The following is a 13,639-nucleotide window of genomic DNA, read 5'->3' as shown; positions in this document are numbered from 1 at the left end:
ATAAGTTGCATTTTCTCCGTTTTAACGGGGATTTTCAATTTTTTTTTTCACCACACCCTTACAAATGATGGGAAGAAGCTTTATATGAATTTTTTTTATTTTAAATTTAGGAATTTTTTTCAAACCATTCTTCCCCACTCAGTACCGATTTTGGCCATTAGGAAATCAACTATCACCATTACAGTCTCCACTTTCCTTATTTTCAAGCAGAAAATGAAACGTAATTTAAAAACATTAGTGAAACTGACTTAATTTTTTCATTTTATGGAATGATGATGCGGTGTTCCATTGCTGTGATTTAAGCAGCAACAAAAGTTTTATAATTTAAATCTTTAATTCCTAACCCCCGCACCAAGCCAGTCCATTCCATGTCTGTGTGTGTGCGTGCGTGTGTGTGTTTGTGTGTACGTGTGCGTGTGTGTGCGTGCGTGCGTGCGTGTGTGTGTGTCTGAGTGTGTGTATCTAAGAAAAAACATTTACGAACAGGAAGGTATGCTATGAAAATAAATTATTTTTTACATACCTTTTGAAAATCACTCTGTCACCCTAATGAAATTCCTTACACACATACATACACACACTGACAAACACACTGTCTCAACGTTAGCTACATATTTTTATAGAGAGTGAGAGTGGGGTAAATATATATAGAGAGAGTGAATTTTACCATGAGAAAAGCGAAAAGTGGAAGAGATAGACAAATTAAGAGATTATTTCTGTTGCTGTCACAGGTTTCGAAATTTTTAAACTAGATGAACATTTTCAGATTTGATATATTAATTTACACTCTGACGTTGAATCCGGGTTTGCAATTCATTAATCCCGGAAGCTAACATTTAAAGTTTTCAACAAAATGAAAGCAATGCGTGAGAGACAATACATATATACACGGAGAAAGAGTGATAAAGAGTGTGGTAAATAATAGAGATAGATTGATGGTGACAGATAGAGAGTAGGATAGTTGTCGATCTAAAAGTTGAATTATTTCTCGTAGGAATAATTTTTTCTTATTATTTAGAGACGCTGATTTCGAAAATCAAAATCGTTTTTCTCGCGGACTTTCACGGCCTAACACACATGCATAATTACATGCATTCGCATTTATAAAGTAGATAGTACACAAATACAAATAAACACACACATACACACACACGCATACACGCACGCACACACATACACACACGCACACAGACACACACACACACACATATGTATGTATATATATACACTCGCATGTACATAGATGTACCATATATCATATATAGATTTAAATGCTTACTTCTGATTTGTGACTGAAAAGTCGGATTGAGGAAACTTTTCGCCGAAGTTGAAGATCCTTTAGAAAAGACATTATGAGATTTGCTATGAATAATATCAACATGGGTCCAGTATCGAGGATAGAAACTAATTCCTTCAATGTGTTGATATTCGGAACCCTGAAATGTAAAAGAAAAGATAAATATACATACACACACACACACACGCACACATACATACATACATACATACATACATACATACATACATACATATATGCATACATACATACATACATACATACATACATACACACACACCCACACATACACACACACAAACATACACACACACACACACACACATATATATATATATATATATATATATATATATATATATATATATATATCGTGACGTATTTTTGCCATTTCAATATGGCTAACCTCTAAGGGTGGATGCTACTGTAGTTTTTAGCCCCAGGAGGACACACTCCTCCAGCTGGCCATAGACACACTATCTGTGTCCTGTCAGTATTTGCAAAGGGAAGTCATCCTTCCCGTCTTCAACTTATGATACACACGGACTCGAGTTTCGAGGTATTGACCTCTCGTCAGCGTGTGACAATCATAGTTGTCGCCGAGAATTAGATTTCCTTCACAAATACTTATACTTTTTCCAGCGTCCACTGTCGCTGATATTGAAAAAGTGAAATCAAACAATGATAAATATCAAAGTGAGTTATATACAGTAGCGGTAACACATCGTGACGTATTTTTGCCATTTCAATATGGCTAACCCCTACCGCTACTGTATATAACTCACTTTGATATTTATCATTGTTTGATTTCACTTTTTCAATATCAGCGACAGTGGACGCTGGAAAAAGTATAAGTATTTGTGAAGGAAATCTAATTCTCGGCGACAACTATGATTGTCACACGCTGACGAGAGGTCAATACCTCGAAACTCGAGTCCGTGTGTATCATAAGTTGAAGACGGGAAGGATGACTTCCCTTTGCAAATACTGACAGGACACAGATAGTGTGTCTATGGCCAGCTGGAGGAGTGTGTCCTCCTGGGGCTAAAAACTACAGTAGCATCCACCCTTAGAGGTTAGCCATATTGAAATGGCAAAAATACGTCACGATGTGTTACCGCTACTGTATATAACTCACTTTGATATTTATCATTGTTATATATATATATAAGTGGATGACAGATTTTTGTAAGTCAAGTTCCTTTATCATTGGAATACAGAATACATAAAAATTTCATTGAGATGTTAGATTTCAAGCGCTCTAATATTACAATCCAAAGAAAAGCAGTATTACAAAACCTTACGATCGTTTCGAGGAATGCTTTTGTATTGGATGAATTTTCCAGTCGGATTTCTCTCATCAGAAGTACAATTAAAATAGTTGAAAAATCGAGAAAGCTTAGAATATGTCCTACTTACAGAACTTGAAGTCATATCGAGTAATGATATATATATTTTTTTAAATGTTATAGTGTTTTTAAAAGATTTCGCAAGGATATAGAAAGACTTTCTGAAGTGGAAAAAGTTGTGAAGTAAAACATTTGTGCGAATGAAAATGAAATTTAAAATTTTTGTAAAAATAAAATAAAATAAAATGAGGACTCAAGCTTCGGGTTAAACCTGGTTAACCATATAAGACAGTTGGGTTGCTGATAATTAAAGATAGTAAATAATTAAAGTAAGGTGAATCCATATATGCAGAATGTTAGTGGGAACAGTTTAAAAATTCACATGATATTTTTGATTTACAATTTACAATGATCGTTAAATTACAACTTACATATAGAAGGTTAATAGTTTTTTTAAAATACTACAACATTTTAAAAACAAATGTAAGATTACTCGATGTGACTTCAAGTTTTGTAAGTAGGAGATATTTTAAGCTTTCTCGATTTTTTCAACTATTTTAATCGATTTATTTGTACCCCTGATGGGAGAAATGCGACAATTTGTATCGGCTGGAAAACTCGCCCAATACAAACGCATTACTTGAAACGATCGTAAGGTTTTGTAATACTGCTTCCCTTTTAATCGTAATATTGAAGCGCTTAAAACCTAACAACTCGATAAATTTTTATGTATTCTGTATTCCAATGATAAAGGAACTTGATCTACGAAAATCTGTCATCCACTTTGATCTTTGTTATACATACATATATATATATATATATATATATACAAATATACATTTATGTATATAAAGACAATGATATCATTAAACAAATATAATTGTTTGGGTTAGATAAACAAAAAATATACACATGTATACATGTAAATAGAAAGAAAGCATAGGCTGAAAATGTTCAGTTGATGAATATTCAAGTATAAATATATAGATATTTATATATCATGTATATATGTGTGTGTGTGTGTACGTGTATGTGTGTGTGTGTGTGTGGTGTGTGTGTGTGTGTGTGTATGCATGCATATATATTAAACTAGCAGAAAGACCGCCCTTCTGGCGGTTTTCTATTAGCCTTTTGATAATATTTTCACATTTGATTCCTAGTTCTAATAATTTATATATTTTATGTCAAGTTATTTCTTTGTATAATTGTGCTCACTTGCTTAGTAAATATTGCTTTCATTAATTTATCAGTCATAATTTTTCTTTTTTAAACAAACATCACTGTAGTCCAACAACAGAGGGGGAGGCAATTGGTCCAGTTTTACCTTCCTCTCAAAGCAATATAGAGATTTCAGTTCAGCACCCCATCTATAAGCTTTGCAGTATATGCGGGAGAGAGAGAACACTGCAAACAATGTATGAAATAAACATGAAATGAAAAAAATCGTATAATAAAAAAAATTACTACAGATGTATATGCCCCCGAATTTGTTGCCTCATAACATCCAGAAAAATGCATACATCTTAAAAATTTTTTTACAAATACTGCTTAGATGTTGTGGCTTCAGAGTATATAAGGATTTATGGGAAAGAATTGTTCCGAAGGGGTGAAGAGAAGAGTTTCGGAAAATTCACACTATCTGACTTTTTTCCCTCATAACTTTCAGGAAGATGGATATCTTTTAATGAAGATTAATACAAATCTCTTTCAAACGGCAAAGATTATGATTATAAATAAATTTGTGGGGAAAAGTTTTTTCGGGGATTTTCCCCATTTCTTCGAAATGATGAGGTTAATGGTGGGGACATCTTTGTATGAAAAAAGTTTTGAAAACTCTTTTTCTTACACACACACACACACACACACACCCTCCCTCCGGACCTATTTTGACCAATTTTTTTTTTGCACTTCAAAACCTTGGCAAGAGCATTTTCGGTAAAAAAATATTTTAAAATTGTTAATATTTTTCGAGGGAAAAGCGATTTGGCTGTTGTTTCTAGCATATCCAAAAGACAACCCTCTTCGTTTCTTTATTACTCTCGCATGTATTGATATTTTTCAATATTCCCCCCATCCCCATTTATATATGCTATAAAAAAGAAAATTTGAGACATTATGAATTTTTTGCAACCCCACTCCCTGTCCCCGATTGTTTCTGTTTAGAAATTAAAATATCGGACAGCCTGAGAAGATCATTACTGGCATTTATCCACAGTAATTTTAAAAAATTACGAAGATGTACTTGCTTAGCAAATGACTTAATTTGAGATCGTGTACTGAAACAAAAGCAATTGCAGCGTGAAAGGTGTTTGCAAGCCATTCAGGAACACACAAAAACCGTTAGTTTCATTTACTTCAACATTAAAATTTTATTCGTGTCGAAATATTTTCGTCGCTCTGAAACCACGACCTGTTCGCTAACAAAACTTCCCAAAAGTGATGCAGCACGAAATTTTGTCAGTGAACAGCACACACACACACACACACACACACACACACACACATACACACATACACACATTCGTTGCCTTTCATTTGTGTGTATGTGTATCTATGTGTGTGCGCGAGGGTGTATTGGTGAGTGAGTGTGTGTATGTCACTGTTGAAGTCGCTCGTGCAACTTGTTTGTGTATATATTGGCTTAGTGGTACAGTGTTTGGAAACGTGTAAGTAAGGTGAAAGTTTCGAGTACTTGTCGGTAACTTTTTCTTTCCTCGTCTTCTAATAGTAATTACCAAACTTTTTAGGCTCTTCTTACAGCTATCTCGCGTTCAAAAATGATATGGGTATTTTTTTAAAATTTCATATAATATATAATGTTTTTACATTACGTATACATTAATAGAAAAAAACGGTTGGTTTTCCAAGTAGCGAATTAAAACTTAAAAGTAAATAAAGTTTACTTTTGAAAATGAAAATGGAATACTCCGCAGTGAATGCAATGAACATTTAAATTTGCGAGAAATTAGAGTTTAAAAAATTCAATAAACTTGAGAAATTGAAATCATAGGAAATTTTTTAGAACATAAATTTATAAAAATGCTTCCAGACGGTCAACCCTTTGATAATTGCTTTCTTTTAGAAATTGTTACTTACCTAATTAATAAATGTGTGTGTGTGTATTTGTATGTCTAACGTCATAGTTTAGAAAATAACCATTGGTTTCATATCTAGCGTGAACTAGACATTTCTCCAGTTTTTCTAAATGATAACTGTTCTCTGCAAAGAACGTTTCTTTAAACATAAGAACGCCGGTGATAGTTCAAGAAATATTCCTCTTAAAAAATTATGGCCAGGCGAGTTGTCTTCTTTCACGTCTTTCACCGGAACATTAGGACGGAAATTGGAAAACCGAGCTATCGCTAGGTTTTCCAATTTTTAAAAGAAAATTTCCGAAAATGTGGACAACTCCCCACAGCTTCCGTCCTAATGTTCAGGTAGCCTCCTGAGTAAGATCATAAGGATAATATATCTTTCTGCCATACACAATTTACACAGTCTTCTTTTAGGCGCCATACGTTTGCTGCGAGTGTTGTTGAGACGCGTCTCTCCGGGAACCTGAAAGAAGATCTGTGGTTGTTCAGACGAATTTTAAATTTGGATTCACAAGATACGACATAAATTTTAGTGTGTGTCCCTGTGTTGGCATTTATGTTATTGATATTTGCGCTGCTACACTGTAACCTCGATGTTACATCAGCCGTCCACTGGGCATCCATTTCTAATCCTGCATGAACAATCTACCTCTGTCCGTAGTTTAGGAGTGCTAGGTAGTTTTTTTCTTAACATTAGGTGCACAGCTGAAAGATTCTTAAATTATATCTGTTAAAGATCTTTCTATATTTGCATGATCGCGTGAAATGTTTATGAACCAACCTAAGAAAAAGCTTACCTACGCACGTCCGGACGTTTAGGAAGAAGGGGAGAGCTAACCAAAGGTCTTGCGGTGGCATTTCCTTTTATGGTTACTCAATCCTGGTATATATACTATATTCCCTTTGAACCCGCTGGCCGCTAGCGCCTCATTTTCATCGAAAATAACTTTATTTGAAGAAATCTATTTACGGATACTTTTTATTATGTTTTTGAACACTATGGGTAGGTGGCAGGAGGCTGTATTAATGTACGATAGCCTATCATTCGGTTTACGGTATGGTCTGTAGGTGCCACTAACTAGATCAAGCGTGACATCCCAGAAGTTCACCACGGTAAGGTTAGTTTTTATGGTGATTTTAAGGCCAAGGTCGTTGAGGGTGTGTATGATGTCTTTTCTAAGCCTATCTAAGGTATGGCCGTTAGCGCCTCTGGAGATGGCTAAGGCATCATCTCTATATAAGCCGAAGTGGACAGAGGGGATTTATTACCTAGGGTGTCCAGAATGTAAAACCCTATAAGGTCGCAAATATCAGCGCTGTAGTATGCCCCCATTGCGACGTAGAATGAGCCTTCAGGGTAAGTTCGTTTGACCCAGGTTGAATCATTGTTGAATAGTAGCGTTTTCCTAGCGTGCATAATTATATCTATTTCTCTATCACTTACGTAGGTAATTCGTCTAGCATATACTAACTATCAAGTAACATTTTCAATATCGATGGATAAAAGTCTACTATATCGAATTGCATGAACTTAGCTCTAAAAGTGTTTCGTTTGGTCTCAAACCAATGTAACACCTCAATTGTGGTGTAAAGAGAAATTAGATACCTTCCTTATGTCTTTATTAACCCTTTTTAGGATGTGTTTACTCACAAGTCCGATTTCGGACTTGGCGGGGTTAATCAGGTGGCATTTAGGGTTGGAAGCGAATTTCGGTTTATGATCCTTGATAGTTATAAAGGCATTATGTTTAGCTAGCATTTCTACCCTGTCGGCAATGTCCAGGTCGGTGACTATTCGTTTTGCCTCATTATTGATGTTATCATAGGTATGTGGTGCGGCCCGTCTATATTTTTGTGCGATGTTGTTCTCTAAGAGCCTGTTGTGGTCGTCGTTATCTATCTTATAAAGATTATTTGTCTTATCTGAAAATAGTAGGGTTCCATCTGAATTCTTAAGGAGGTGTATATCGGATCTAAGTCAACGTCGAAAGGTGGATGAGGACTTACGAAACTTAAGGTTTGGTATAATACCCAGCAGGTCTGCTTTGAAAGTTTCGAGTTCTTTAATCTTGGGTGGGAATTTTCTAGGCCTGATGTTAAAGTGGTCTTTGTCCCAGTGTGGTGCATCTTGGTCGAAGAAAAAAGCTTTCAACCTCATGCGTCTTGTAATATCAATAATTTTTCGAAGTAGCATTCTTTTGTATAGTTCATTTAATGGTGTAGGAATATTTTTAAAGGAATATCCAATGTGCAAATCCATTAATGCGGAGAATATTACAAATAATTCGTGATTATGTAAAAGCGGTGGAGTTGTGAGGTACGGACCTGGTAGCAGTCTGTTAACATACACTTTGTGACCGGGGAGCGAAGAATCTTCATTACAGTATCATAAATCAGGAGAAGAGCATACCCTATAAAATATTGAGCAGTTGTTAATTTTTGTATGTGTAACGTAATAGTTTAGAAAATAACCATTGGTTTCACATCTAGATATTTCTTCAGTTTTTCTAAACGATAGCCGTTCTCTGCAAAGAATGTTTCTTTAAACACATGAACGCCGGTAATAATTCAAGAAATATTCCTCTTAAAAAATTATGACCGGGCGAGTTGTCTTCCTTCACTTGATAGCTAGGTTTTCCAATTTTGAGTTCATGAGGATAATATATCTTTCTGCCATACAGAATTTATAGTCTTTTTCCAATGCGATAGGGTCCACAAGTTTCCAGAAATTTCGACCTAATGTTAAAGGGCATATGATCTTCCTTTAGGCGCCATACATATGCTACGAGTGTTGTTGAGTTGCGTCTCTCCGGGACCCTGAAAGAAGATCTGTGGTCGTTCAGACGAATTTTAAATTTGGATTCACAAGATACTACATGAATTTTAGTGTGTGCTCCTGTGTTGGCATTGATGTTACTGATATTTGTGCTGCTTCTGTTTGTATGTACCGCTGAGTGAGAATGTACGTGTGTGTGTAGTCTCTCGGGACTTGCATCTTAATGGCAATAACGTAATTAAATTTTCATTTATTTTTCCCTGGCTAGAGGTTAAACCCTATTTTTAGTTGTGTTATGTTTACGTTGACGTCTGTTTATTAATTGCTTGTTTGTTCACATTTTACCCCCTCTTTGAAACCCTACTTTTTCTATTGCTTACCCACTTCTTTCACCTACATTCATTTCACTAATTGTATCATATAACCAAGAAAATTAAACCACATCTCTTTGCTAATAAGCCCTCATTTTTTTTATTTAAAAAACCTTACACTCTGAACTCATTAATACGTCGTTGTTAATATTTAGCTTGTATATATTAGTCCTGGATACACCACAGCTGGAATAAGAATGGACGATCGCTAAATATTTAGCTTCTATATAAGTCAGAGGTGCTTCAACCGCGATCGTCCTATCATTCTTATTCCAGCCGTGGTGTATCCAGGACTAATATATTGAAGCTAAATATTAACAACGACGGTATTTCGTCTGCTGTTACATTCTGAGTTCAAATTCCGCTGAGGTCGACTTTGCCTTTCATCCTTTCGGGGTTGATTAAATAAGTTTCAGTTATGCACTGGGGTCAGTGTAATAGACTTAATCCCTTTGTCTGTCCTTGTTGCTCCCTCTATGTTTAGCCCACTGTGGGTAATAAAGAAATAACTATTTAGTTTCTATATAAGTCAGAGGTGTTTCAACCGCGATCGTCCTATCACTAATATATTTAATGTTTCGTTTCGTATTCAAGTTATCAGAGTGTGGTTCCCAATTCAAGCAGGTTGATCAACCACGTAAAAAAATTAAGCGAACCTACGATTAATTGTGTTCCATACGTGACATCACACTATTCCTCAAATATAGCGTATTTAAGACAAAATTAACCAATGTCCCCTTTCTTTGTTAAAAAAAAATAACACGTAAAACGATAAGGAAGATTTACGTAATTAATTAGTGAAAGAATAGTTACATATAATTAGTCACATTTATATCGTGGGAAAGGGGAAGAGCAGAATTGATTAGCGTTATGAATTTTTTTCTTTTACAACTTGGGGCCTGTGCTTCTTTGTACTCACAGTCGGTTGCAAAACTACCATCACTCACTTTCTTACACTGCTTCTAATAATGACACAAGGCTACTATAGCCCTCTTATATAATTTGTATCTTGTCTTATATAAGCTGTGTCTACAAACGTATTTCTATATTATACTAGACACAGTATATCGTAAAACGATGAGATAGTCATGGTTAGATCTTCTGGAATAAGGCTCAGCTGGGTCTTATCAGCAACTTTAACCTATTTACTACACGCCCTCTAATATCTCAACACACAATCAGAACTTTCACACACTTAACGAATGCTAGTCCTAACACATTTAGGGGTCATAAAATAACTCTAACCAACACTGTTTCCTAAATACAGGGTTTTTCTCTGTAAATTTTCTTCAATTCTGAGTAGTTTGAGAGCCTAAAGATATACATGTACTCCACTTCAGAATAAAATTCTTATATTTGACACTATATAGTTGTTACACATACAGTCGATCATAAAAAGTCATGATCTGCAACCCATAATCTACTGATATGATGTACCTTCGCACTATCTCTTCAGTTGTTACTACAAGAAAACGTAGTGGTGGCTAATTATGGTTTAAACAAATCTAGAATCAACTCACGCTGTTGTCCCCCGTTTGCTCTTTGTCGTCAAAATGCTCCTTCGCTCTTAACAACCTCTGAAAATGAAAAAACATGCATTATAGTAGTAGTAGTAGTAGTAGTAGTAGTGTAGTAGTAGTAGTAGTAGTAGTAGTAGTAGTAGTAGTAGTAGTAATAGTAGTAGTAGTAGTAGTAGTAGTAGTAGTTAGTAGTAGTAGTAGTAGTAGTAGTCATAAATGGATGAAAACTAGAGCCGTCAACAAACTCTCGTAGAATTTAGTTACGTAAATATCGGAAGTTAATCGTCAAAATTTATAAAGTAGGGAAGGTATAGTCAGTGATGATTCTAAGAATGTGAAAGGATACAGAAATATTATATGGTTCCTCATGAAGATAACATGGACGCCGTTCGGACTCAAAAGATCGACAGTTAAAAACACCTCCTCAAGGACTTTGAAGATGCAGACAGGAAAGCAGAGCATTATCCAATTGAAGTTGGATGTAGAGGATTCATTACACACAGTGTGGGGCAATGGTTGTCGTCGCTAGGCCTAACTCATCGTAAAGCAAATATCATTATGAGTGATATCCAGATTACAGTGGAGAAGGCAAACCACTAGACTTTGTTTAAAGAGACGATGTGTAATGATTAGAAGAATATTAAGTGAAATCTAGAAAGCAGCTGATCTAGCAAGCGGGACCTCAACTCAGTAGCGGGAGACAGCACACAATAATGCCGTCGAGAGGAAGGTTCCCAAACGGCGTACATTCTCTATTGATGATCCCTTAAGCCTGCTAGAGTCCAGCATGCGACGCTTTCAATTGATAACACTTGCATCTGCAAGTTGTTTGCAGATAAACAGCGCATGACTTGCAGGTGGAACCCTGTTAGAATTTTCTCGAGGTCGAGTAACTCATCCCGCTCAAAAGGTCCCTGAATAAAGTTTGTTTAAGGATGTTGAACGATACACCCATGCTTCCAGAGGTCAATTATTGAAACCCTGACGAAGAATTCTCAACATATGGCTATCATGTTCCTCCACTACTTCTGCTCGTGATCAGAGAGGCACATATCGTCAACCACTAAGGGACATACTCACGAGGTTAAGGTCAATCTGTGGTATTGAGCAGAATATTTGCTGTAGCCCATCTTTTATACCAAGACAAAACATGTACATGATAACACTTTCAATTAGTTCAGATCAAAAACCCTGAGTGCCACTGCCTGGTACTGCATCATTATCACTGCTGCTGCTACTACAACAACTACTACTACTACTACTACTACTACTACTATCATCATCATAAAATGCATACACTGTAAATCCAACAACGCAGGCATGTTATAATGGTTGCTATGACTATCACGTTGTAATTGTTATACTCCACTACCTGGAAAATAGCGCAACACTTCCAAAGTATATCTGAAATTTGAGACTATGTTAAATAAGTTTCAGTCATTTAGAAGTCATTTCACAGTCCTGCAGCGTCTACTATATTTCTAAATTCTATACCAATCACCATTATATCCCAATGTTAAACTTTAAAGGATATTGATAAAGCGAAATAATTTCTAAGTGCCAGTAGATGCCCAAACTCTTCTACAAGAGTGACAGATGACAGCAAATTTTAGTAATATATGTACACAACTTACAATGCTTGTAGCGCTTATACATTTACCATTCAGCCATATATTTTTTATTGTTGCTTAAAGCCCATTAATGTATGAAATGGGTTGAATGACCAATCTAAATAAACTGCGGCCCAACATGATATTTCCTGTTGATGAAGTCAACTACACAAGTGAGTTGCTCTATGGATATCGCGAAAGGCCTGCTTGGAGGCTTAACCTTCCAAGTTGTTTTACGGGGCTTAGAAAAACTGAAAGAACACTGCAATAAATGTGTGAATCTGAGAGGGGAATATGTTGTATAAGATCATAATTGAATGATCCTCCTGTGTTTTCTTTTACCCCAAACCAGGAATTTTTCAGCATTCCCTCATAAATATACACACACACAAACACACAAACACACACACACACACACACACCACACACACACACACACACACACACCACACACACACACAAACACTGTGTATATGCATTACCAATGTACAGAAAAACTGCGAAATATCGATATCTGTCGTTCTCGTTCACTTCCGATGTCGTTTCGTTTCGACTAACTTTCAAGAATACTGTATATTTTAAGACAATACGTCTTTAAAGGCATCTCTCCCAGACGTTGCATCACAGTTACAACGTTAAACAACTTACACTTATTCAGTATGTGATGTTGTTAACGTTTACATTATTGAGCTGCTACTAACGCCAAATTTGTATTTTATTCTACTTGTGCAGCGCTGTTTCACTTCAGCAAATGGAATTCCTACACCATATTCAGCGATTCAGTTTCATTTCGGAAGCAGAGACACATACATTAGCTATGTGATGTTTAAGCAGACATACAGACAAACAGACAGACAGATAGATAGATAGATAGATAGATAGATAGATAGATAGATAGATAGATAGATAGATAGATAGATAGATAGATAGATAGATAGATAGATAGATAGATAGATAGATAGATATACTATGGAAATAATAAGGATATAAAACTAAGAAAAATTTTCATACCGGTGGCTAGCATGCGTAATAAAGCCCATAGACAACATATTTTCATATATAATAGTGTACAAGCAATTGAAGTATTTATACACGAAAGAGGTAGCATATGACAGGACACCTTACATGCTAGAAAGGGCAGTCAAAGCCACGAATAAAAGCAATTTGAAATGGAATGAGAAAAAAATGTTTTGTAGTTGCCTTCAGACTCGAGTTTCTGTATTAAAGAGCAAATCAATTAATTTGTCATCTGTACTTGATCAGTGAGGTCGCTAAAATTAATGCATATTTATGCAGCAAATATATACCGAAAATACACATGTTACATACTTATATATTATATTTTTAAATCCACCGCGAGAGTACAGTTACATTCGGCAGCAAATAATAATAAAATTAAACCTGCGTACCAGAAACCCGAGTCTGAGAATAACTACAAAAAATTTTTTTTTCTTCTCATTCCTTTTGAAATTGCTTTTATTCGTGATTGGGGCTTTGACTGCCCCTTCTAGCATGTAAGGTGTCCTGTCAAAGATCACCTCTTTCGTGTATAAATACTTAAACTGTTTGTACACTATTATATATATATATATATATATATATATATATATATATATATATA

The 13,639-nt window shown here is 35.5% G+C and overlaps 1 protein-coding gene across 1 annotated transcript in view; it reads right to left on the bottom strand.

Moving 5' to 3' along the window:
- Positions 1-13,639, bottom strand: part of LOC115210503 (cytosolic carboxypeptidase 2-like) — a 291,706-nt gene that overhangs the window by 59,396 nt on the left and 218,671 nt on the right. Inside the window, exons 19-20 of the mRNA XM_029779107.2 lie at positions 10,409-10,465; positions 1,280-1,436 (exon numbers count right to left, since the gene is read on the bottom strand). Coding sequence (XP_029634967.1) covers positions 1,280-1,436; positions 10,409-10,465 — 214 coding nt within the window. The remainder of the gene's footprint in view (positions 1-1,279; positions 1,437-10,408; positions 10,466-13,639) is intronic.

This window comes from Octopus sinensis, linkage group LG4 (assembly GCF_006345805.1).
Source record: "Octopus sinensis linkage group LG4, ASM634580v1, whole genome shotgun sequence".
NCBI classification, from domain to species: domain Eukaryota; kingdom Metazoa; phylum Mollusca; class Cephalopoda; order Octopoda; family Octopodidae; genus Octopus; species Octopus sinensis.
This window is presented reverse-complemented; position numbering and strand designations above follow the sequence as displayed.